We start from the raw sequence: 23,344 nt of genomic DNA on the forward strand, positions 1-23,344 counted from the left end.
TTCGTGCCTGAACTGGTATTTGGTCCCAAGTTTGGATCTTTCCAAATTTTGATTCCTTGCTTATTATTTAAGTTTTATCGCATGAGTTAGGGATGGCCTAAGGCAGGCAAAACTTTGGCTTGGCAGGTGTCAATTTAGATTTACTGATAAAAGTGAAACCAACAAACTTCATTATTGCAATCCCAACTGCTATTGCCATTGAGTGGCTTTTGTTACTGGAAGATGCTTTCCAGTCCAACTTTTTTTTAATCCTTCGCTATAAAAAGGAAATATGACATCTCATATGTGGCATCAGTGTTTGACTTTGGTTTAATTATATTTACTTCAATCTAATGACAGCATTGCTACTTTGCAATGGGAAGATCACCTACAAAGTCAGGCCTCCTTATTTTATTTTAACCCAATTTTATATACAAATAATAAGCAGATCCACAAAACTATAAAATCAATTAAATTAAGCTCAAAATCGATGGTGGGAATGCTTAAAAATGGGTTTATTTTTTTATTTTTTTATTTTCAAAAGCTTTAGAGCTAGATGGGTTTTTCTTGTTTCCAGTGTTGTTTTTGGACTTGTAACATGCCCATTTTTTTTTTAGAGAAACTCTATCATGTAATGAGATAATACTTTTTGTTATCCCCACTAATAACATAATGACACGTAGATAACTTCTCCCCGTATCATTTATGTTATTAGTCGAAGATAACAAAACAGTGTTATTCGTTAGTAAGTTTTTTTTACCTTTTTTTAAGTGCTTTATTTATATTATCTCATATTTTAATCGGTGACCAAATGATGTGATGGAGCTTGATTTTGTGCATCCAATTTTATTGGCATTGCTGGACTTGGGGCCTAAATGTATCCGTGGCAGTTTTTGAATCTCTTGCTATAAGTTTTGGGATGAGACCTCTGGCTGGCTTGGCCCTTGGCCTTGGAAAAGCCATGCCCTCGATTGGGACACTCGTGTTTCTTTAATTTTTCTTACTTAAGCCAATTAAAACAAAACTACTCAAGATTTTAAGCCCTTTTTCGTAAATGGTACAGGATAGTGAGTTGGACAAGTGGAGGGGATCTGTTTGCCTCTGAATTAGTCAGTTGCAATACATGTTATTATCATCATCATGATTCATGTCTGGCCAACTGCCACATTCTTTATCATTTTATCTTTGTCATGATTTATTGGTTCTTTTTTTAGTTGAAGTGAGAAGCTTAGAATTTGCTAGTTGGCAATTCAAATCAATTATGTTTGGTGCTGCAGTCGGGGGTTTTATAGGAATCTTTGTGTGAGAATTGCTTCTAATTTGATTGTGTCGGATATTTTCTCCCTCTCTCTCTCTCTCTCTCTCTCTCTCTCTCTCTCTCTCTGTTGTATTTCGAGGCTTTGGCTGTTAATCTCAGTAGAGAATTAAAAAATGAATACCATAGCTGGAAAAATTAGTGCCTACCCACGAACCATTTCGAGGGGGTCAATTTTAATTTGTGTATTTTTTTCTTTTTCATATTTTCCTTTAAAGACGAAGCACAAGATTAAAATTCTCTTTAGCATATTAAACTTATATGTATACTGAGCCCCCAACTCATGACCTTTTTTAAGAGGAGCATTTGCTCAAAATCATTATACTAGTGAGTCATTTGCAACTTCCTTCTGTTTTTAAGGTAAGAAAAAGAACATACAAATTCACGGGAAGAAATATGCACAAAAAGAAAGAGGAAATTCAATTTAGTGTTTTTGACAACAATCCGGGCTCTAAAGTCACTTTCTATTTTCGTTCTTTGACAAATGAAAAAGTGTTTGTACATGATGAGCAACTTTTAATTACATTCTTTTTGATAAATCAATCTTAGTTTAATCGAAAAAATTGGCTTGCACATCAGTGGTGGAGCCAGGATTTCATATTAGAGGTGGCCTTTCACAAAAATTTTAAAAATAATTTGAATAGGAGTCCTCAAGCGCTAAACGGGTTAATAATTTAATAATATCATTTCATACTGATTAATAATTTATCCATTTATTACAATCATAATTGTCCTGAATTTCATATTTTAACATGGTTGAATATTAATCTCATCATCTACACTATTAAAGACTCAAAATTTAATAATTTATACTTCAATAGAAAGAAGAAATACAAAAAATGTTCATAAATCTCAATATTAAGATACCCTACTTAGAGCATCCACAATGATGTTCTCTATTTCTTAGCTAAAATTTGGCTAATAATATAAGAAAGCTATTTTAGGAGCTCTCTAAAAAAATTTAACTCCAACCATACTCCATAATTTGGAGAGTCATAATGCTATAACTCTTTTTTGATTGGTCCATCTCTATTAAAAAATAAAATAAAAAATAGTTAACATTAAATAAAGATTTGAAATACTCATTAAATAAAGCAGCATTAAATTATAAGGAGCAACTAAGAGTCCTTTCTCTCTCCTCAGACTTAGGAGCTCCTAGAGAACTCCCTAGTTTATGAGGTGGATAGGGAGCGTGGTTGGAGTTGCATTTTTATCATTCATCCCTAAAATTTGTCTAAGGAGGTGGTTTAGGGAGCCCATTGTGGATGCTCTTAGACATGTAAAATAGGGGAAAGGGGAATTCACAAAGTTTAAATTAATCAAAAGAGGAAGAGAAGGAGAAAAAGAAAAAAAAAATCTTTACTCCGAGGAGCAAACGTATAAGTAAAAATATGAGAAAATTTAAATATAAAAAAGAGAGAGGGCCTGGGCCTACCCTGGTCCTCGGGTGGCTCCGCCTCTGTCGCACATTGTGTTATAGCACTCTCACTTTGTATTGTATTTCAATGATTCCACCATCAATTCGTGATGGGGTATTTGAGATACCGTACAATACCACATGGTATCTTTTACATTTTCAGGTACCCCTTCACAATGAACCCAACACAAATACGTAAGACCCATCTGCTGGAAACTACAAATTATAATCAACTAATTAATTATTATTATGCATTCGTACTCACCACCACAGGTCCACAACACCAGAACTGAAGTATCTGCATACAAACAATATACGTGGGTTCCTCACTTCCTGGTCCTGCCTGCAAGCTCAAGATCCTGTCCTGTAGTTTTACCCCTTATATAGTAACTACTAGCTAGGATCCTATAATTTTATCGTTTTTAACTTTTTATTACTTGCAGTAAATATAAAAAAATAAACAAATGTATAGCTCAAAAGGAAAATTTGCATGTGAATCGATCATGTCCTTTCCTCCATGAAAAGCAGAACTAAATTAAACCTAGCTAATATATCTTTCAAGTCCCACGTGGAACTTGCCATGAAGATTCATAAACCTAATTATATAACATACCAAAAAAAGTTATACTTGGATTTTTGTCTTTTGTCGCCAATATCAGGGCATGCACGGAGAGAGAGAGAGAGAGAGAGAGAGAGAGAGTGGTATATTATATATGAAAATTCCGATGGAGTGTGGATATTTGTACGTCAGAGTTGGGTTTTGATTGAACATTTCTTTTCATGCTATTGCTTGCATACCCCTCACTCACTTGAGAGCAGATAAGATTTCTTCTTCTTCTTCTTCTTCTTCTTTTAAAAAAAAATCCAATTTATGAGATTCCTTCACTGAGAGTCACAAGGATATAGGAAATAAAGTCGTCTATATTATAGGAAGTGACCGAAAGGACTTCTCTCAAACTCGTACCACATACTGTGCTTGGCTTGCTTTGGACAACCCGACTGATTAAGATTGGATGCACTTTCGTTCATACATACGGACACTGATTTGATTCTTTTCATGTCCGAAGGCTACACACTTTTTTCACGGCACCCAAAAAGAAAAGCACAAATCCAAGTTGCATTATTGTTAATTTCGCTATGCACGCGCTCTGAGTAACTGTAATTATATAGATCCTATATATACATACTTTCAAGGTGCTAGAATGGGGATGAATTTGAGTTTTTGTGGATGAATCGCAGCTTGCATAAACGCTGATTTGGAAGCTTGTATATTATGCACGTACATAAAAAAAGCAGGCACAAAGCTTTCTGCAAAACCCACAGCATGCAATCCGGGCAAAAAACAATGACAATTAATATACCATCATGCCAGGGGACCCAAATTTACACAAAATTTTCTCAATCACCTTTCCTTGTTTTCTTCTTTCAAACCCATCAAAACCCCCAACCCCTAACCACCAAATTACATCATTTAATCCCATCAAGATTTAAAACTTGTTGTGGTGGGCGTGGGACCTCTTTGGCCATCTCTTTGGGAGGTACGAGTTTCCTGGAAGCAACCTCTCCTTACGAGAGAGTTGGGGGAGGAAGGTCACAATCTAAAAGAATTGTTTGCAAGCATCTCTATCAAAGGATTCTTATATGCATGAACACAAAAACAGTGATGGAGATGGAGGTCGATTGTGAACTTGGATACCTGCATTTTAATTTAAAGGCGAAAGGGCAACTCAACAGAGCTTAGACAGAGTACAAAATAATGTAAACCATGCATATATATAGTCTATTTTTTTTCATAGCTTTTCAAAAGTACTTTTGTCGTCATCTTTCTGCATAAACTGCTTATTTTCCATGCATGAATCATGAGCTCCTTCCTTAGAATTATATATATACATATATGACTCATGAGTATATACTTTATTCTGAGACAAACATATACGATGACGGAACAATCATGAAAGTGCAGGGAGAGGGAGGGCTGGTTCTATGAAACTGCATCTGTTGCATAAACTGCCACTGCCACAGCAGTATATTCATGCTACAAGTACGATGTAATATATATATATATATATATATATATATGTGTGTGTGCGTGTGTGTGTGGAAACAAATTTGTAATTGGCATGTGATTTATACTGCCGTAATCATTGCAGATCATATTGAAATATTTTGACCACTTTTCTTTTCCTTCACGCCTAATAGAACATGTGAAAAATTAAACTCAGTGGGTAAATTATTATCTCCTTGGTGATTGGAATGCCTGGTGGTTTGAGTAAAAATTTGGTTTACTCCTTCAAATTGAATTTTTCTTGAACCGTAACTCGTCACTTTTTGTTCCTAATTAAATAAAATTCATGACTAGGATCCAACTCATGAACTTACCTTATCAAGCTCAAGATCTGATTTATTATCATTTTTAGATGACCAAAATACCCTCACATCTTTGAAATTGTTGTTTTCTCCATTGATTGTTCTTTGAACATATTTGATGCAATTCAATTGTCATTAATATTTAAATAGTCACGTTTTTTAGCATAAACTAATGTACCCATTTCTTATGAATAATAAACTTATTTTTTTATGAACATATCTTTTGTAACTGTACCTATTTTGTGTACCTATAAATACTGTACCCATTTTTTTTTTAAACCTATATACCCATTTTTTTTGTTACCTAAATACTGTAACAATTTTGTGTACGTATAAATAACATACCTATTTTTTTGTTACCTAAATACTGTACCTACTTTTTTTGTGAATAATCTACCTATGTATTTATATAAATAAATACCTATTTTTTGTGTGAATAATCTACCCTTTTTTTTTTATGAATTATCTACCTATAATCTACATACCAATTTTGTGTGAATAATCTACCTATTTTTTAAATATAAATCACATTCCTTTAAGCTAACTTTATTGACTTAGTGGAAAATTTGTAGGATTAATCTATTATAAAATAATTTATGAATTTGTTTTTGTTGAAATTTTAAGGACTTGATGAATAATGCTACTCTTACCAAATTTGTATACCACATTCTCATACCATCTTATATGGCAGCTGAGGTGAACAACTACATCAATTAAAATTATTTAACATTTTATTTTCTTTTATGATTTATTCATTATTTATTTTTCTAATTTTCTTATTTAAAATATATTTCATTGATGGTAATTGATGTGCATATAATATGACATCACATCATGCGGTATATAAATTTGGGATATAAAAATATGTAAGTGTAGCATTACTCCAATTAGAAATCAAGGAGTTAATGACATGCTTCAAAATAAATTATAATTACAAAATATAAACGTAAATAGCATATAATGTAATTTAGTTAATAATACTTGGGTTTTAGTTAGAGGTTTAATTGTAAGTGGATTTATGTCTAGGATATGAGAGTTGCAAGGGCCTATCTCGGCTTCACTCTACAAGTTAATATAATAGTCCCAAACCAAACTTGAAAAAACTGGACCATCACCAGCAGTTTGGGGTCTATGTACATATATATATATCATCAATTGAAACAACGAATTTAAGGGTAGACATATGTAATATGTCTCTGCCATAAGTACTGATTTCAACATTAACTCGACAAGCTGCCGTCTCATAATTCAAAACATTATTGGCATATACCAGACTTATTACCCTTTTTTTTTTGCCACACTTATTACCCCTTTTTTATTTATAAATATAATTTAATTGCTCAGTTTTGTAGATATAGAAGTTCAGTACAGTACTCTCTCTATCTATATGACAATTAATAATCGCATGCTACTGTTGATCTTTTTTACTCTTTTGTCAAAATTTGGAAAGGGACGAGGGAGGTGTCGTTAGTGATCGAACCTTGAACCACTAATCTGCATGTAAATGTTCTTACTACTGAGTTATGAAACTGTTGGCGCTACTGCTGATCACATTCACATACATTGATTCAAAATGAAAAACTCCAAATATGTATGTACCAGATTGGCTGTTTGATGTTTGTATGTGCAACAACATTGTCAATCAAATCAGATATGCTCTCGTGTATCACATGAAACCCACAAATATGAATGGAATTTTATGCTAAAAAGAGAAAATTTACTTTCCACCCCTAACATGCACAATTGCATGCAAGATTCAAGGGTGGGTGGGGTGATCGCTTTCATTTCACGTTTTCAATAACAAAAAAATTGAAACAATGAAATCAAACGTGATGATTTTGAGTATGAATCGATGAGTCTGATCACAAACACATAAAAAGGTGAAACTGCTTTTGATTGTGGTTTTTCAAGCTCTATATTGTCTTTTCCTCTTTAATTTGCTTTTTTCCCTTGTCTTTTTTTCTTTTTCTTTTGGGTTCAACTTCTTCATTCGCTCTAAAGTTCTAAACCCAACAACAATATCACATCAAATCTTAAGTACCCTTGAGATTCTAGTGATTAATTCAAAGTTGTTATTGCTTGCTTGACCTGTCTTTAGCAAGTTTTCGTGGAGCTTTGGTGATTCTGATCCCCCTCTTTTCAACCCATTAAAGAAAAAGGGAGAAAAAGACATTCGTCTTTTACATTGTCCACACGATACTCGAAGACTCACCCCAAAATTGCTTTTAGCATTCTGCAATTCCTGTGCAGATGTCGATTTCTCTGTATTATTAACTCAAGTTAAAATTGAAAGATAACTATTAACTCATTCACAAAAGAAGGACAATATCATAAGTCACAATATACTAACTTGAGAAGAATATATAATAGGGTGGGTGGCACAATGCATGATTTTCTACTTGCTTATTAATTGATTTCATAGTTTTCATTAATCATCTTACCCAAATTATTTCGATCTCAGTCTCAAATCTTATGAACTTCTAGCTCCAGTAGTAGAACACTTACACGTTCAAATTAATTTTTGTTTTCTTTTTCTAAAAAGAAAAAGAAAAGGGTATATAGGCTTGTGTAACCCATATAAGCCAAAAACTTTTATACTAGTTGTCCAAAAAAAAAAAAAAAAATCAAAACAACAAGTATTCTATAGTGAGGGTTTTATATATGACTCTTAGGTGAAACCTATCTCTTAACAGTTAGATCATGCTAACAAATTTAATCGAACAGTTAGGGCCTTACTTAAGGGCCATATATAAGACCATCACTATAGAATGACTCATCAAAACAATCACCTAGGGGTGGGCGCAGGTGAGTATGGAACGGTAGAGAGCTCTTCCGTTAACTGTACCAAACCATTAAATTCTTTAATTGTTCGGTTGGTTAACCGTAAGTTCGGATCGAGTTGGTTCGGTAAGCTAGTAATACTATTTAACAAAAACGTCTTGAGAATAAAAATATTTATTACTAATACCATTTGAAAAACTCAAATTCAAGCCCTAGAAAAAAATACTCATTCAAGCTTGTAGAGCAATATGGTAGGATAAAGCTTTTATCGGGGATGAAAAAGTAAAGGCTCCCTTAAGAAACCGATGTGGGAGTTTTGTTTCTACACAAACAGCAAGCCCCACATTTTTTAGCTTTATTATCTTGTTTTCCTCTTGATGGCTAAGGAAGAATAAGTTGACACATTAATTAGTAGGGTATGTTTGTGTTTCCAGTATCCTACATTGCTATTTCCTATTTTTGGTGTGGTACTTCATCTTTATAACTATATGTAGTTTTTTAAGGTTGTCATGTCACATGTATTTATATTTAAATAATAATTTATTTTTATTTTTCGGTTTGGTATGGATTTTCTCGGTAATCGGATCGGATCGGTACGGAATAATTAAAAATTAAAAATAAAAATTTAACCAAATCAAACCAAACCATCAATACGGTACAGTCGGTACGTGGATTTTTCAGTTGAGATGCCCACCTCTACATCACCATATAACGCCTAGATCCAAACTCTGAAATGCAACCGGGTTTTGCATAAATCTAAAAATGGACTAAACTTTGGGCCTCATTCCACAGTTAACCATTATTAGCATTGAAGTGTGGATCAGAGTGCAAATGGAGAAGGCCCAGACATTACTTGTTGATTTTTCGATAGACAATATTATAAAAAACAAAACAAAACCTACCAAAACAAAGGAAGGAAAGTCAACAAATAATGTATGTGTCCCAAAACAAAGCTGTTAGATATTTACGCTTGCATTAATAACTTTCCCCAAAACAAAGAAAGAAGAGTGGTGATTTCTTTACCTGATCATTTTCGTTGCCATGCATGTTTGCCAAATGTCAATGCATGACTTCATGCCATACCTAGCCTGATCAAATCTTAATAGAGAGACTAATTTAATAGTGCTGCTAAACAAACCCTAAAATTAACTGAATACACCTTATGATCTAAGTACACCCTATTATTTAAATCAAAATATAAAATTATCTATGTACACCCTATTTAACTATCAAAATACACATAGTACACCCTAATACACTATCATAGAAAACCCTAATACCAATCCTAAACCTAGTTTCTCTTTTTACATGAATTTGTGCCCTCTTTTCAGATTTTGAGTTTGCATCAAAATCTTTAATTTCGTAAGCTACTATGGAAATATTGCTGGAAACATTGCGTGATTTATCGAACTTGCAAACCTTGTTGATCTCGCGTGCAAATTAGAAAACTAGTGAACTTAAGACATCTTCACCTTGATTATTGTTAAATCTAGAAAGTTTGCCAACGGGAATTGCGAAGCTGACTTCTCTTAACACTCGATATGCTCGTTGTATCATGTGATGATGAGGACGAAACATTTAAGCTGGGAGATTTGAAAATTTTGAACCTCGAAGGGTATCTTCATATTTGTGGGTGTGGAAACCTACAAAATGTGTGAGCGGCTGAGAAAGTAGAATTCATTACTAGAGGGAACCTTGTTGATTTGAATCTAGATTTTGATTGGAGTGAAGGACACTTGAAGATAAAATTATACTTGAAGCTTTACAACCACATCCAAATTTGGAATATTTAGAGATTCAAAAATATCGAGGCACCACCATATCTCCATATTGAATGTTGCTTTGCTTCACCAGCGAGTGAATGTTGAATGAACATTCAACAACACCTCTTTGTGCCTCTGCCATTCCTCATTGCATTATCGAGCAATAATCAATACAAAAACTTTTTAATAGGGTTGAATAGGTGAGTAATGTGTACTTATTAAAATTATATTTGTTTCGCAATTCAATATATCCTTTTTGGTCATTTTATATTATGGTAAATTAGTAATTCAATAAATAGTTTGATAGTAGGGTATACTTAGTTAATTTTAGGGTTCATTTAGCAGTACTCCTAATTTAATGTATGACATGTTTATTAATTCGTAATCGGAATTAAAATAAGAAGTTGAATTTATATTACGGATACTTATGTTTTTAATTCACATGGAGGAACGAAAATGCGAGTGAGCCCACATAAAATCAGGAATTCAACTCATTATTTTGTAGGAATTAGACTTTTGAGTATGAGGTAGTATTCTAAGTCTTGGAGAACAAACTCATTAGGAATCCATTTTTTTTACCTATTATATCCTTACGCAATTTTTTTGATTTTACCTATTATATCCTACACTTTTAGTTATAAAAAGGAGTGTAAGTGGATAAAATAGGAGTGGGGAAAATGGCCCTTTTTAAAATTCTACATTTGACATCTACTTTAATCCAACAATGAGGACATTTTAGTAATCAAATTGGTTTCAATTCTGATTCATGGAAATTCAGTAAACAACTTATAAGGAATTAGTATCACTCATACCCCGATTCCATATGGTTTTAGTAAACAACTTCAATAGAAATTCAGATTTTAACTCTCCTCATTCAATTACGGATTAGTAAACATGCCGTAATATTATAGCATCTCCCTTCTTCACCTTTCGTTTTTCTCACAATGGGTTAAGAATTTGTAATTAAGCTAATTATCTTCCAGAAACTTAGTTAGAAGGAAAGAATAAAAAATGAAAAAGGACTTTATTCTAGTCTTATGTATATAATTTGTCAAGCGCAGTCTACATCAGCAAGGCTGGAACATATTATTATTAGCGATGGCGATTGTTCTGTAAGTATATGCAGAAAATTCTGGTTTTGTAATGGAAATGGTAGGGAACTCTTTGAACAATTGTCCCCGTAATCAAAAGCTAGACTAGTTTACATCCATGCCATCTCCATCATAGCTTCCGGTCCACCACCATTATCTCCTAGTGATCTAAGTCCTTCTTAAAATACGATGGAATTTTATTTTTAGAAGTCAAATTAGGGCACCCTCTTAGATTCTTCCCTCTTCTGATTGGAATTTCTTATCTTCTTCTATTCTTCTACGACTACAAGATAGATATCCACGGGTCCCTTTTTTTTCCATCCATTTTATCTATTTAGTGGAAGGAGATATAAGGAAAAATTGATATAATTCAGCTTACAGTTCTTCTCTAATGAAGATGTTGGGACGTTATTACATTGCTAATGTCATTAGTAAACAATAATAACGTCCGGACGTCTGCATAGAAGAAAATCTTTTTCAGCTTACGGCTCTCCACCATTAATAAAGGCTTGCCAAATTTTCATTCTAATAGACCAAAACGATTATTTAATTTAACTCAATGTTTCATATCTTAGTTCCTCAAACATTGAATCATGGCTCCGCCCCGCAGGTATCCCAATTAGAATATATGTGAAATTTATTCTAAGAGTCTTACTAGAGAGATAATCTTTAATTACCAGGATGATAAGATCATTCATATATTTAAAGAATGTTACACATGAAAATAGCAATGAACTAATAAATCTGCCTTTATGAGTATTTTTGTCTTGGACTGGATTTGAAAGGAATCTATAGAAATTGGATCATTGATAAGAGCCGTACTGATTTTTTATATGTAAATCTGTCTACTTTGGTGTACTTAGACTTTAATAAGTTACGATTATCGTAAATAAATCAGCGAAACGATGTTGTAAGTTCCTCTAACTATATAATACAAGAATAAGTATTTTATGAAAATCAAATCAAAGTCATACCTTAATTGTAAGAGAACCTGAAGAGGCCGGAGACATCCATCTTGGACCCAGCATCACTCACAGATTTATATATATGGTGAAACTGAAACCTTCTTGCACTTCAAAGAGAAATTGAATTCAAATTCCAATTTGTAGGGTATTAGTTTAAGATTAGTCAGGATTAATAAAAGTAATGCACGCCATGCAGACCAACGTTTTTGACGAGCCTAAATATTTTGATCGATTTAAATGCTTGTTTACTTAGTCTTAGTCTATAAGAATATTGGGCACAATCGTTAACAAGTCACTCGTCAGAATGTGATTTGAGTCGGCGGTATTTAAGAGAAAATATATAAATAAATAATTGGAACAAGTCTACAGTTCTGGCTTTGTTGTATTCAGAATTTATAATAATTATACAAGGTGAGTTGAAGAATTAGTGAGGAGGAAGCATATTCCTAATTATAATAAACTTATATTTTTAAGGGGACGGATTCAAGATTTTAAAATGGACTGAGATGGATTTACCTTACAAAAAATGATATGTCTAGTAGAGGAGACATAACGATGTGTATATCCCTCAAAATGCATCTAGTATATAAAATATAAACTAGTTAAAAAGACAAAAATAGGTATTGGGTGAGCTTGTTTAAAATTTGGGATGGGCTGTGGCTATTTGACTACATGAATTACTTTTTTTTTTTTTTTTTTAAAACACATGATATTTAATAATGAAAAAATATATATATATATTACTGATTGTATATACGTATGGCCTCGTACAGCCCTCTACATACATACGTAGGGCCTCCATTTGCTTACTTTGTTAAGCTGAATTGTTTATAAAATTAGCTGCGGCTACTCCTGCCGCCTAGTCATTAATCACTTGAATAATTATAAGTAAGGCGGTAATCATGTGTCATCCCAGGTTTCATGGCATGAAGTTCTGCCTTCCTTCCAAAGTCTCACTGTTGGTCTAAGTGTTTCTAATCTCTTTTTTCTACAGGCTCCACCATACTAAGTTATCATGGAAAACAGAAACAAAAAAGTAATAATTTGACTTGGTAAAACTTGAAAATATATCAAATTTCTTGAAGGAATTATGATTAATAATGTTGTCCCACCATGTTATATTTATCGGGAAATCCATCATAAACAGTAAATTCCGTACTCACATTTATGAAAGTCCAAACTATACTAATACACAATAATTTCGACAGTTTCACTTATGACCTAAGTAAATCAAAACATCATTACTAATAAACACACAAAAAGTTGACTTTGGGGTTGATTTTGGGTGTAATGTTTAAATAGTCGATGTCTAGAATTGAGTTTATTTATAAATTTGTATTTAAAGTATAGACATTTCTTATATCTAAGAATATAAGTTAAGTTAGAATTAAATATTTCTCTTGAAAGAGAAAAAAGAATTAGAATGTGATCGAGATTGAAAACCCTAAAGCTCTTCCCCACTAGAGAGTTTGATGGAGACGACATAAAAAAAAGTAGTTCCTAAAGTTTGGGCACTTAGGCAGCTTTGCAATTACGAGCGGTGCGCCATAATTGGATGCGAGATCCCGCTTTCTTATCTTTCTATGGCTTCTAACTTGTAATGGCCGACTTCTACAAAATACAAGGAGAACAGACAAAAACAGCCACCACTATTCTACATTTTTCTACGATAAGTCGAGTTGTCGCCACTCTGAATCGTCGTCATATCTCACAATATGCAATGCAATCAATTAGGAGTGGGCATCTTATCGAAATTATCTGCGTACTGACTGTACTGTACAGATAGTTTGGTTTGGTTTGGTTAAATAATATTTTTTAATTTTAATTATTCCGATCCGTACCGAGATATTTAGTTTGGTTAACGGAACAATATTTCTAACCCGACGGAAACCCGTACCGATCCGATATTTATATTTATTATATTATTTAAATAGAAAACAAGAAATTAAAGATAAATACAATCAGCACTTTGTATCACTCCTTTATCATGTTGTATCACTTCTTTATCACCATTCTATCATTGCTTTATCACCATTCTATCACTTCTTTATCACTCGGGTACTATAGCACTTTTTGGTCAGACATGAATTTATGAATTTCCTATGTTTTTCAATTTCGACATTTGTTCCATTTTTTACCTATAACTTTCCAACCGTTGATTCAAATTTTATTTTCTTTATATGGTTGGACTTAGCATGAAAAACTAAAGAACCCAGTGCGGAACAAATGTCAAAATCATTTACATAAACGTAGAAAATTCAGTAAAAATAACACTTAAATGTTCAAACAATAAACACAAGTGGCTCCCATTACATCTTGAGTATATATTGAATTATATAGTGACTAAGTTATTTGATTTCATACTTGGATGAATTAGACTATTGACTTTTTATATTTTACAAGGATAATTTGGTGTATTTGTTCAAGAACTTATGTTATGTGAAAGTATTATAAATTGTATTTTTATTAGTATGTTTTTATTACGGTATTACTGAAGTACTGAACCAATTCGAACCGAATATTAGATTAACCGATCCGAAGTCTACCGAAGTCTTTTGTTTAGTTAACGGAAGAACCTTTTATCGTTCCAAACTGATCCGTGCCCAGGCTTACAATCAACCCCAACCAGCCTTCGTTGAAAAATAAAGACATGGCAACAAGTAATTGGTGGCAACTTGTATGGCCTACAAATAAATGTGACAACTGCCAGCGGCCTCTCTTTCTTTTCTTCTTCCATCACCAACGCCCTTCCTCTTCCACCCTTCTACCATTCATAAAATTTTAGATTTGTAGCATTACTCAATTTACAAGTAAACAAAAATGAAATAGCAAGCATATATGCATAAATGTTGTCCAAATTTCTGACGAGAATAATAATATTCATTCAAATTGATACCCATAAAAATACTGAGCTCCAATCTCTATGTGTAAATCACTGTATGTACTGTACTTATGTCCTAATAATCCCAAAAAAGAAAACAGGACTTTACAAAATTTAAAATTAAAATGTTGCCCCAAGTAATTATAGTAAATACTAACATAAAATGAGATTTTCAACGCTTCGACTTTGGAGGTTTGGAACTTTGGCGCTACTTCTTGTTGTAGTGTCCCGACAGACAGACAGACAGAGGGATCATCGCAAACATCTCCAGCCACAGCGAGACCATCATGATCAAAATATTCAACGGCTCCGATTGAACTCTATGCTATGCTTCTTCGTATATTTACAAAATTACCAATAATCTCGCGGATTGAATTCCTTCAATTTCGGAATCGGTGAGTCAACTCGCTACCAGCACTGGTCGGTCTCCCAGTTCCGGCGAGTGTAGTACCCGGAATATCCCGACGCCGTTGACAACGGTCGGCTCCGGCGCATAAACTTCCGGTCGTAATCGGCGCGCTTTTCGGGGTCCGATAGCGTGGAGTAGGCAGCATGAATCTTCATGAACTCGTCAGCCGACGTGTCCTTGCGCTCGATCGCCGCCACGTCGGGGTGGCAAACCCTAGCCAATCGCCGGTACGCCGATTTGATCTCCTGACACGTGGCGACCGCCGGGATGCCGAGGATCTCGTACAGCGAGGTCATCTTCTGAGGGCCGAGGTACGACGCCGTAGCTGTCTCGTCCGAGGTGCAGGTGGAACCGGCGGCGAAGGCGCTTATTGGCCTGAAATGTACGCGTGTCGATGTTTTGGGAGGGGGAGGGGTGGCGGAGAGAATTGGAGCGGCGAAGAATGTCGAGGTCGAAGCAGAGAGCATGGTACGGTGCGTTTTGGTTTGCGGTTGTGAGTTTTTGATTGAGGGAGAGAGAGGGTGGGAGGGGGTGTTTGTCCTTTTATGTTGGGGAGTTTTGGGGGTGTTTGGGTTCGGGTTTGGATTTGGGTTGTGCCAGAGTAACTATGGTTAAATATGGTGTTTGGTTAGTCTAAGAAAATGCTTATCCAGTTTGGCTGAGTTCGATGCTGACTCGACTCCTCAGAACATTTTATCCAGTAATAAATTTTTATTTTTATTTTTAAAATTTCGGTGGTCATAACTTGATAACAAATGGCGGTGGATGAGTTGTATATCAGGTTTGCGGACTAGTCTTTTTCCATAACTTTGATAAGGTTGCATTTCCCTCCCTCATAATTTAATTACTTCATTCAAGCCAAACTCAATACTGATACAATGTATCAAGTCGATTTACACCCATATTTAAAATGTTAGATCCAATTAATGTTGTTGCATTTTGTCATATATATAGAAGTGCATTTAAAACTTGATTTAAAGTTCGAACGTGAAATTATTGATCTGCAATCAATGCCATTTTTCATTGGATTAGACCTCGTTAGCAACACATACTACTATATTATCTCCTATGTTATTCCTTCATTTTTTATATTTTGAAAATCAATATTAACCATAGAGATAAAGAGTATTTCTTTTCTCCAAAGATAAGCAATTCATTTTATCAAAATAGAAGTTAACATCTGTCTTTGTCACCTAAACCAACCTAGAAAACACCATTCATGACACTTCAAAAACCTAATAACTGGTCAGATAACTAATAGTGCTTTGGTGGAGGTTAGTTATTAATAAATAAATAAATAAAGCAAAAGGATATAGAAAAAGTTACTCAACCATATCCATAAAGCGAAGTATATTCTTTAGGAAACAAAAAAACCTAATGGTCATGATCTTGTCTTTGAATTTAAGCAGTTGTAAATTTCCTATTTGTACTCCTTACTTTCCTCTATATTCTATCCATATGTTCCACTAAACCTATAGAATGTTTCCAATTGCAGATAACTATTTCCCTCTAAGCTTTACACTTTGATTATATTCTATCTGCACTAGTACAATAAAGGGAATTTGAATTCTCTGGTAGTTGTTTTCTTCTTCAAAAATAACCTACTACACTATTTAAAATTACCACATTATCCTTTTAAATTCTAGGGGGATGAATTGATGCTTAAGTTTGACATTGCTGTGCTGTGAAAATAATCGCTATCAGATTTTATGAGAGAAATTAGCTATGAGATAAAGCAGTTTGGCGTTTGGTAAATTTTTTGTTAAAAGGGTTGTTGATGTTGATTTTTCGCATAATCAGAAAATGATTGCTGCATAATCATTAAACCCAACACCTCTTCAAAACTGATTCTGCATAATCAGAAAATGAAAGCACCTAATTAGATGCTTTCCCTTATAGCTTTCTCTCACAGCAATTTTTAACAATAAGTTATTTTTTCGCAGTTTATCAAACGGGTTGAGCTTCTCAAAATTTTTAAAAAATCACTTATCACCCCAAATAAGCAATGTCAAACTGGCACTTAGAGTCCATCCAAAGAGAGAATCCCATGTTCACTTTAATAATCCCAATAATAATGAGGATATTGCTTGCCTTCTTCTCTAGAAGGAAATATTCCTCTTTTCAGTGAATCACGATTTGACACATGTGTAAAGATATTTCATCAAAAACACAAAAGAAAAACGTCGACGCATATGTCATATTATAAACTATAAGGAAGAAAGGCTGAGCTCTTTCCTATCTACTATAACAAAACCCTCCCACTTAACTGTAGAGCTAGAATGGAGCCCAACAATATCCCAACACATTTGTGAAGATATTTTATTGTGGACAATAAAACAATTCAAGTAAAATTTAATTAATCTTTAATATCTCAGTTTAGTTTGTGTATTAGAAGATTATATATACTTCTGTTATAAGAAAAAAAAAAATAACCCTAAGAATTATTGAATACAACCCATTTGCAAAAGGCTTGAGTGTTTTTTGGCCTGCAAAAGTCCTGAAAGAATCTAAAAACCTTTCACGCAAGATCTACTAGTGTTGGAAAGGGACCCAAGAAGTGCTGGCTGTCATTTGGAACCACTAGTTTCCATTAGATATTTTCTTCATCATCTTCTTCTTCTTCTTCTTCTTTTTTTCTGGATGAAATTATTTTCCCTAGATCTTTTAGCTAATTGCCTCAGAATTCAAAGGTTTAAAAAGTCACACAAGAAGCGTGCCTTCACTGAGAGTACTTTGATTGAGACAATCCCTTCCCTTCAGAGAATCACAACTTTACTCTGGATTTATTTATGAAGATATAAACAAGGAGCTAGATTATTGTGATCACAGAATAAAATAATATATAATGCATGTGAATTTTGGTAGCCTTTTCGGCAAGCAAGAGTCACTTGACCAAGTCCGCTGCAACTTAGGGTCCATAAAAGAGTACATTATTCCAAATGTCTCTCGTATAATTACAAAGGGCCAAGTGTTGTCCAATGTCAAACAAAATCACAAAACCCTCCTTCAAATCTTGGCTGTTCTTGCTGTATAATTCTTTTTTTTCTTCTTCTTTGTTTACTATCATTTGTTAACACAAACAAGACCCTCCTCCAAGTTGTTCCAAGTTCCAACTATTTGGAAATTGGAATTGAATTCACAGAAACATAAACACATATAACTTAGAACAACATATTCACGACAAAATAGACAAAATCTATTGATGCTTGAGTTGAGCCTCTGGTTTTAAACCAACGACTTTTCCACATCAAGCCATTCTAGACAAAGAACAAGTGTGGACCTGATTAAGAAATGTTGGATTACAGAGGGGATTGTGAGGCCGACACTGAACGCCGATAATCAATCTACGAAAATGATTTTGACTCTACGATTCTGCTATGTTATTAACAAATACATGGTATAACAACACATCAATAATGAAATGACATCGATCATCAATCCACTAAAACGACTTAGTTTCGACGGTTCTAATATATTATCAACAATCACATGATATAACAACACCTCAATAACAAAACGACACGTAACTAAGTAAATGAAAATTGAAATTTGCATAGTTGATATTATCAAAGAAAATTAAAATCCACATGATTTTACATCATTCTTCTTCTCCCGAGAAGCAAAGCTTTGGGTAAGGCCTAATCCTTATTGGCATCATTTGAGAAGGACAGGTTTGCTTCTTGTGGCCGTAAAACCTTGTCATTCAACTTTTGCATGTCCTTGACTTTTTAGTGTTGTGTTAGACAATCTAACTTAACAGTCTTTGATCCTGATAATGATGTAAAACCTATCTTTAATCAAGTTGAGGGTTTATCATGCACTGCTGATGTGTTTCACATTATCATTCTAATATTATATGCTTTTCTTTTACCATAATTTGTCCTCGATAACGATCACTGCACTTAACTATCAGCCTTGTTGATTGGTATTCGAATGGAAGAAGTTATTTTTTAACCTTTCGATTTTTTTTATTTATATATGTATATAATATAATTAAGTTATCTTCTGTGACCATTCGTTCTTGATGCTGAAACGAGATTTAATATTCCTTCCTTCCTTACTGATTATGTTGCAGCCACCATGATTTGCCAATCAAAGTTTGGATGTTTATGTTGAAGTTCTGAAAAGAAAGATCAACACAATAATAAATTTGACATTCCATGTCCAATCAAAGTGCTAACTCTTTTTGGTTCAGATATAGATGATCTATATTGCATCATTGTTGATATCTAGTTACCGACTAGCTCTTGGTTTAGTGGTAGATAATATCTTCTCAACGTGGGGAGATATTTCAAGTCTGAATTTCTCCTCCACAACTAATTTATAAATTTTTTTTTTAAAAAAAAAAAAAGTTTTCATATTTTTGAAAACATATTTGTTTCGTGGAGCACTGCGATCAATTCACTAAACAAAGAAATGAATAACGTTAAACAGCTAATAATACAACACAGGAGCTTATGCCTGAGAGATTTGATTCCCAGAAGAATAATTTTGATCACAAAATTTCCTAAACTGAGATGGCCGGCACTGCGCCATCTCTAAGTTTAGGGTAGGCAGGAAATTAACTGAATCAGTGATCATCATTTTTGTCGAGGTTTTGAAGCAGCCCATTTGAAATAATTACAATTTGCTTCAGGGTTAGATGCAGGCCCCTGTATGGAGGAAAAAAAATGCCACTAGTTATTTCATATATCATATGAAACACAGATACATAATCTGAAGACCATCTCTCTTTTTCAATCAATCGTCAAACGCCCAAAGGTTTAAAGGGAAAATGGGGGTAGAACAACAGATTGCACAGCTTGTGGCTTTTTCTGTCCTGAGTTCTAACTACCAAAGGGAAAATAGTTGCATGGTTGATGGAACTGCAGCAAATTTATCTGATGTTTTCTACTATTACAGCATCAACTGAACCTGAATATGTTTGGGTTGAATTTTATTTTTCATTTTTGGTGAAGCCACCAATGGGTCGAATTGAACACATACAAAATAGTGGAAAACTAAAACATGGTAGGAAAGGAACGATGTGTTTGCTGATAGCAGTATTTGAGTTCTTAAATAAAAAAGTACCTCAGCACGAGCACAGACATAAAACCTGCGTCCAAAATTAGCACCTCGCTTCCTCACAACCCGAGCAACACAGGGTTCCCTATGGCCCTTGCAAAGTGGTATGCTACTCTGCATGACTTGCTGCAACCTTTGCCACTCCATTAGAGCAAAATTATTCTTCTCTTTTTCCAAAGAACAGACATCTACTTCATCCTGATCCTCAATTGATGCACTTGAGTTCAATTCACACTGCTTGGGACTGCCACTTTGATTCTCTGGTATTGGAGTTTCATTTGACAGATGATTAGAATCTGGAACATCTATCTGATTAGTTGAAGTATCAGTACCATTGCCGACACCATTGCTAGGGATTGAACTTTTCTGGAAAAATGACCTCAATGAGAGTTGAGAGCTCCTTTTTGCCTTTTTCTTTGGTTCACTGCCGCACATTGTTTTGGTACGTTGACCACCTAAAGTCACCAAGGTGTTACAAGTATCCTCCATAGGAAAACCGTTGGAATGCTCATTTGTTTTTGAACTGAGAACTTCAAAGTTTTGGCTCGAAGAAGAACATGAGTTTCCACTGGGTACACCAGGTGTGCTACAGTGGTCAGACGAGCTTCTTTCTCTCTCACTGCAACTCTCTTTAATGATATCTCCATCTGAATTAACTTGTTCAGCAGTTTGTCTTTTCATTAACACTGATACTGCACAGGACAAAGGGTTCAGTCAAGTTTGAGTAGGCATAAAGAACAAGGGCTTCAGGGGAAAAGAATAGATTGAAACTGGCAGATGATCAAGTAAAAGAGTAAGAGAGCATATAGCATTCACATGCTTTGATATAAATAAATTCAACAGATCACTAAATAGAAGCTAAACCAAGAAAGCAGTCGCTTCCTTGAATTTTCAGTGTGCATCATAAAGGGCTTACCACTTGATGTAATTCGCAAGACAGCATACATAGAAATATCTAAATTAAAAAGAGACCATTAGCAAAAGGGGAAAAATAATTTCATACCCAAGGTTTGCTGGAGTCCACGAACCATTGGAATGTATCTAGCAGATAAAGATGGGGTGCTATGCTGGAAGACACTAGGAATTTCCAGCAAACTTGTGTAAACAGGAGCATGATCAGAGCCTTCAAGTTTAATACTCTGCCCTCCCTTCCACCTGTGGGTAGGGAAAGAGGTCAAAGTAACATCCTAACCCTCACACATGCTTACATATATATGTACCACATGCATGCGTTGCACATTACCCACTGTTGCATAATCATGAAAGCAAAACTACAAAGGAATGACACGCACCAATGGGGTGCACACGCACACAAAACAAGCATCCATGTATCCTATACCTCAGTGAATTTCCTGGTTTCCACCGTTTATACTGTGTCAATATGTCACACTCCTTGACATGGCAAGTTACAAAATTATGGCTTTGCAGGTCCTGCTCTTGGTGTAAGCATGATCCTGCACAAAGAATGTGGTCGATTCTAGAGCCATAATTAAATTCTTCAGCACCTGTATTTTGTGGCCAGCATGTGTACGCTTCTCTTCTGCAGGAAAAAAAAAACACACACACACACACACACACACAAAACGGACAAACAAGGTAAGACCAAAAAATGGACAGACGCTTTCAGGTAACAATGAATGTCAGAGTTTGACATAAAATATTAAAATGATGGTAAAAAGGAATACATAGAGGAGAACATGGAGGATTGACAAATGGTAAGAATTTATTATGGCCTTTTCAATATACTGACCGAAGAAGACTTGATGGTAAAAAATCCAAACTCGAAATCATACACCGTCGCACTTAATGATCATATAATGATAATGTGATTAAATCATAAAAGTAAACATGAAGTTGAATGGGGCACTCAAGATATGTTGAAGGAAAGATATCATACAATAATAACTTCAAATGACTAAACATGTTCCCAGGACTACTGAGCAAATATAACGCATTACTCAAATCCAAACTCAAGTATGCATAAGAACAAAACAAATGACTGCTAGAAGTCCTTTTGAGAATTAGTTTTACCTATTAGGATGCTTTGCTCTGAAAACATCAAAGAATGAGCCTTTATTTTCCACCAACATAGATCTAAACCATCTTCTAAATCTACAAGGTATTTCCTCAAAATATTAGGTATTGAGCTTTACTTATAAAACTGTACAAACATTGCATGCACATGTAACTATTACATAGAGATAGAGATCAGAAAAAAAAATCATACTGGTTGTTCTCAAATTCTGGTTCTGCATCACAACGATCTAAAGAGGTGGGTGCAATGTTAAGATCACCAACAACAAATATCCTCCTCCCCTGAAACAGGAGAGACTCCCACCTTTTCTACAACAAAAATTACCTAATATTAATAAATAAATAAAACACAACAGAAAAACAATTATAACTTTTGCACGCTAATTAAACACTTCTTGTAATAAACCAAAGGCATAAATGCACAAAAGTAAGGAACTACATAAAATAGTAACTCAAAAGAGCAAAAGGTCCCTTTAGTTACCTGTAAAATCTTGAAAAACTTGAGCTTAAACTCAATCCTTTCTGTGTCATCACACACAGCTCGAGGCCCATACAAATTGAAGAGAACTAGACAAGCATTGTCAATAAAAGCTTTAACTTTTCTCCAACAAGTGAAAGCACAAAGACTCAAGCTTGAACAAACATACCAAAATGACCATGATCTGTGATAATACACCGTCCCTCGCCATCAACCTTAAGAAGCTCATCCTTCGAAAACTCCTCCAGCCCTTCTGCAGCCGCAGCCATTTCTCCTTTTCCAATCTCAAGGAGCCCGGTGAAGCCTTCCTCTGCCGCCACCGGCAACGCTACTTCGTCACTCGAGAATGCCGATTTTACGCGGCAAAACGTAGCCACACCTTCACATGTGACATGAAATCAATCCAAATTCGAGACTGAAGTTGCAAAATTTGAAGAGAGTCTGCTGTGGTTTGGTTGAGGCAATTGAACAAATACTTACCGGAGTATCCAGTTCGGCCTTTCTCGGAGGTACGAGTGCAGGAGAAGAAGGACTCGTAGCCCTCGGCCATGACCAAGTCGGCGGTCAATTCTTGTCTTCTCAGTTTGGTTTCCTGAACACAAATGATATCTGCGTCCAGCGAATTTAGCAATTTGAGAAGAGAGCCAAATTGCGCAATGCGTGGCCTCAGCCCATTCACGTTGTACGTCACTATCTTCATCTTCGTCCTTTCTTCCAATTTACAGAGACAACAGAAACCCTCGAGCCATTTCCATTTTCAGAATTTGGAGGTAAACGAAAGCCCTTCCCGCTTAAACGAC

At 34.6% G+C, this 23,344-nt stretch overlaps 2 protein-coding genes across 3 annotated transcripts; both read right to left on the reverse strand.

Moving 5' to 3' along the window:
• Positions 1-14,536: 14,536 nt before the first annotated feature.
• On the reverse strand, positions 14,537-15,503 carry J11 (Chaperone DnaJ-domain superfamily protein). The gene has a single exon (XM_089043506.1). It carries the CDS (start codon positions 15,433-15,435, stop codon positions 14,968-14,970), a length of 468 nt encoding a protein of 155 aa, XP_088899632.1. The 5' UTR covers positions 15,436-15,503; the 3' UTR covers positions 14,537-14,967.
• Positions 15,504-19,342: 3,839 nt separating this feature from the next.
• Positions 19,343-23,323, reverse strand: LOC103340209 (endonuclease/exonuclease/phosphatase family protein). 2 transcript variants are annotated; one of them, XM_008243602.3, is made up of 9 exons: positions 23,025-23,323; positions 22,714-22,923; positions 22,548-22,633; positions 22,260-22,375; positions 22,064-22,144; positions 21,372-21,572; positions 21,036-21,187; positions 20,039-20,724; positions 19,343-19,620 (listed from the first exon to the last, which is right to left on the reverse strand). In XM_008243602.3, exons 1-9 carry the CDS (start codon positions 23,242-23,244, stop codon positions 19,549-19,551), a joined length of 1,824 nt encoding a protein of 607 aa, XP_008241824.2. In that variant the 5' UTR covers positions 23,245-23,323; the 3' UTR covers positions 19,343-19,548. The 2 variants fall into 2 exon arrangements, with proteins under 2 accessions (XP_008241824.2, XP_016651615.2); XM_016796129.2 differs by lacking the exon at positions 22,064-22,144.
• Positions 23,324-23,344: the final 21 nt, after the last annotated feature.

The sequence above is a fragment of the Prunus mume genome, linkage group LG8, assembly GCF_029339155.1.
Source record: "Prunus mume cultivar Tortuosa linkage group LG8, ASM2933915v1, whole genome shotgun sequence".
Lineage (NCBI taxonomy): Eukaryota > Viridiplantae > Streptophyta > Magnoliopsida > Rosales > Rosaceae > Prunus > Prunus mume.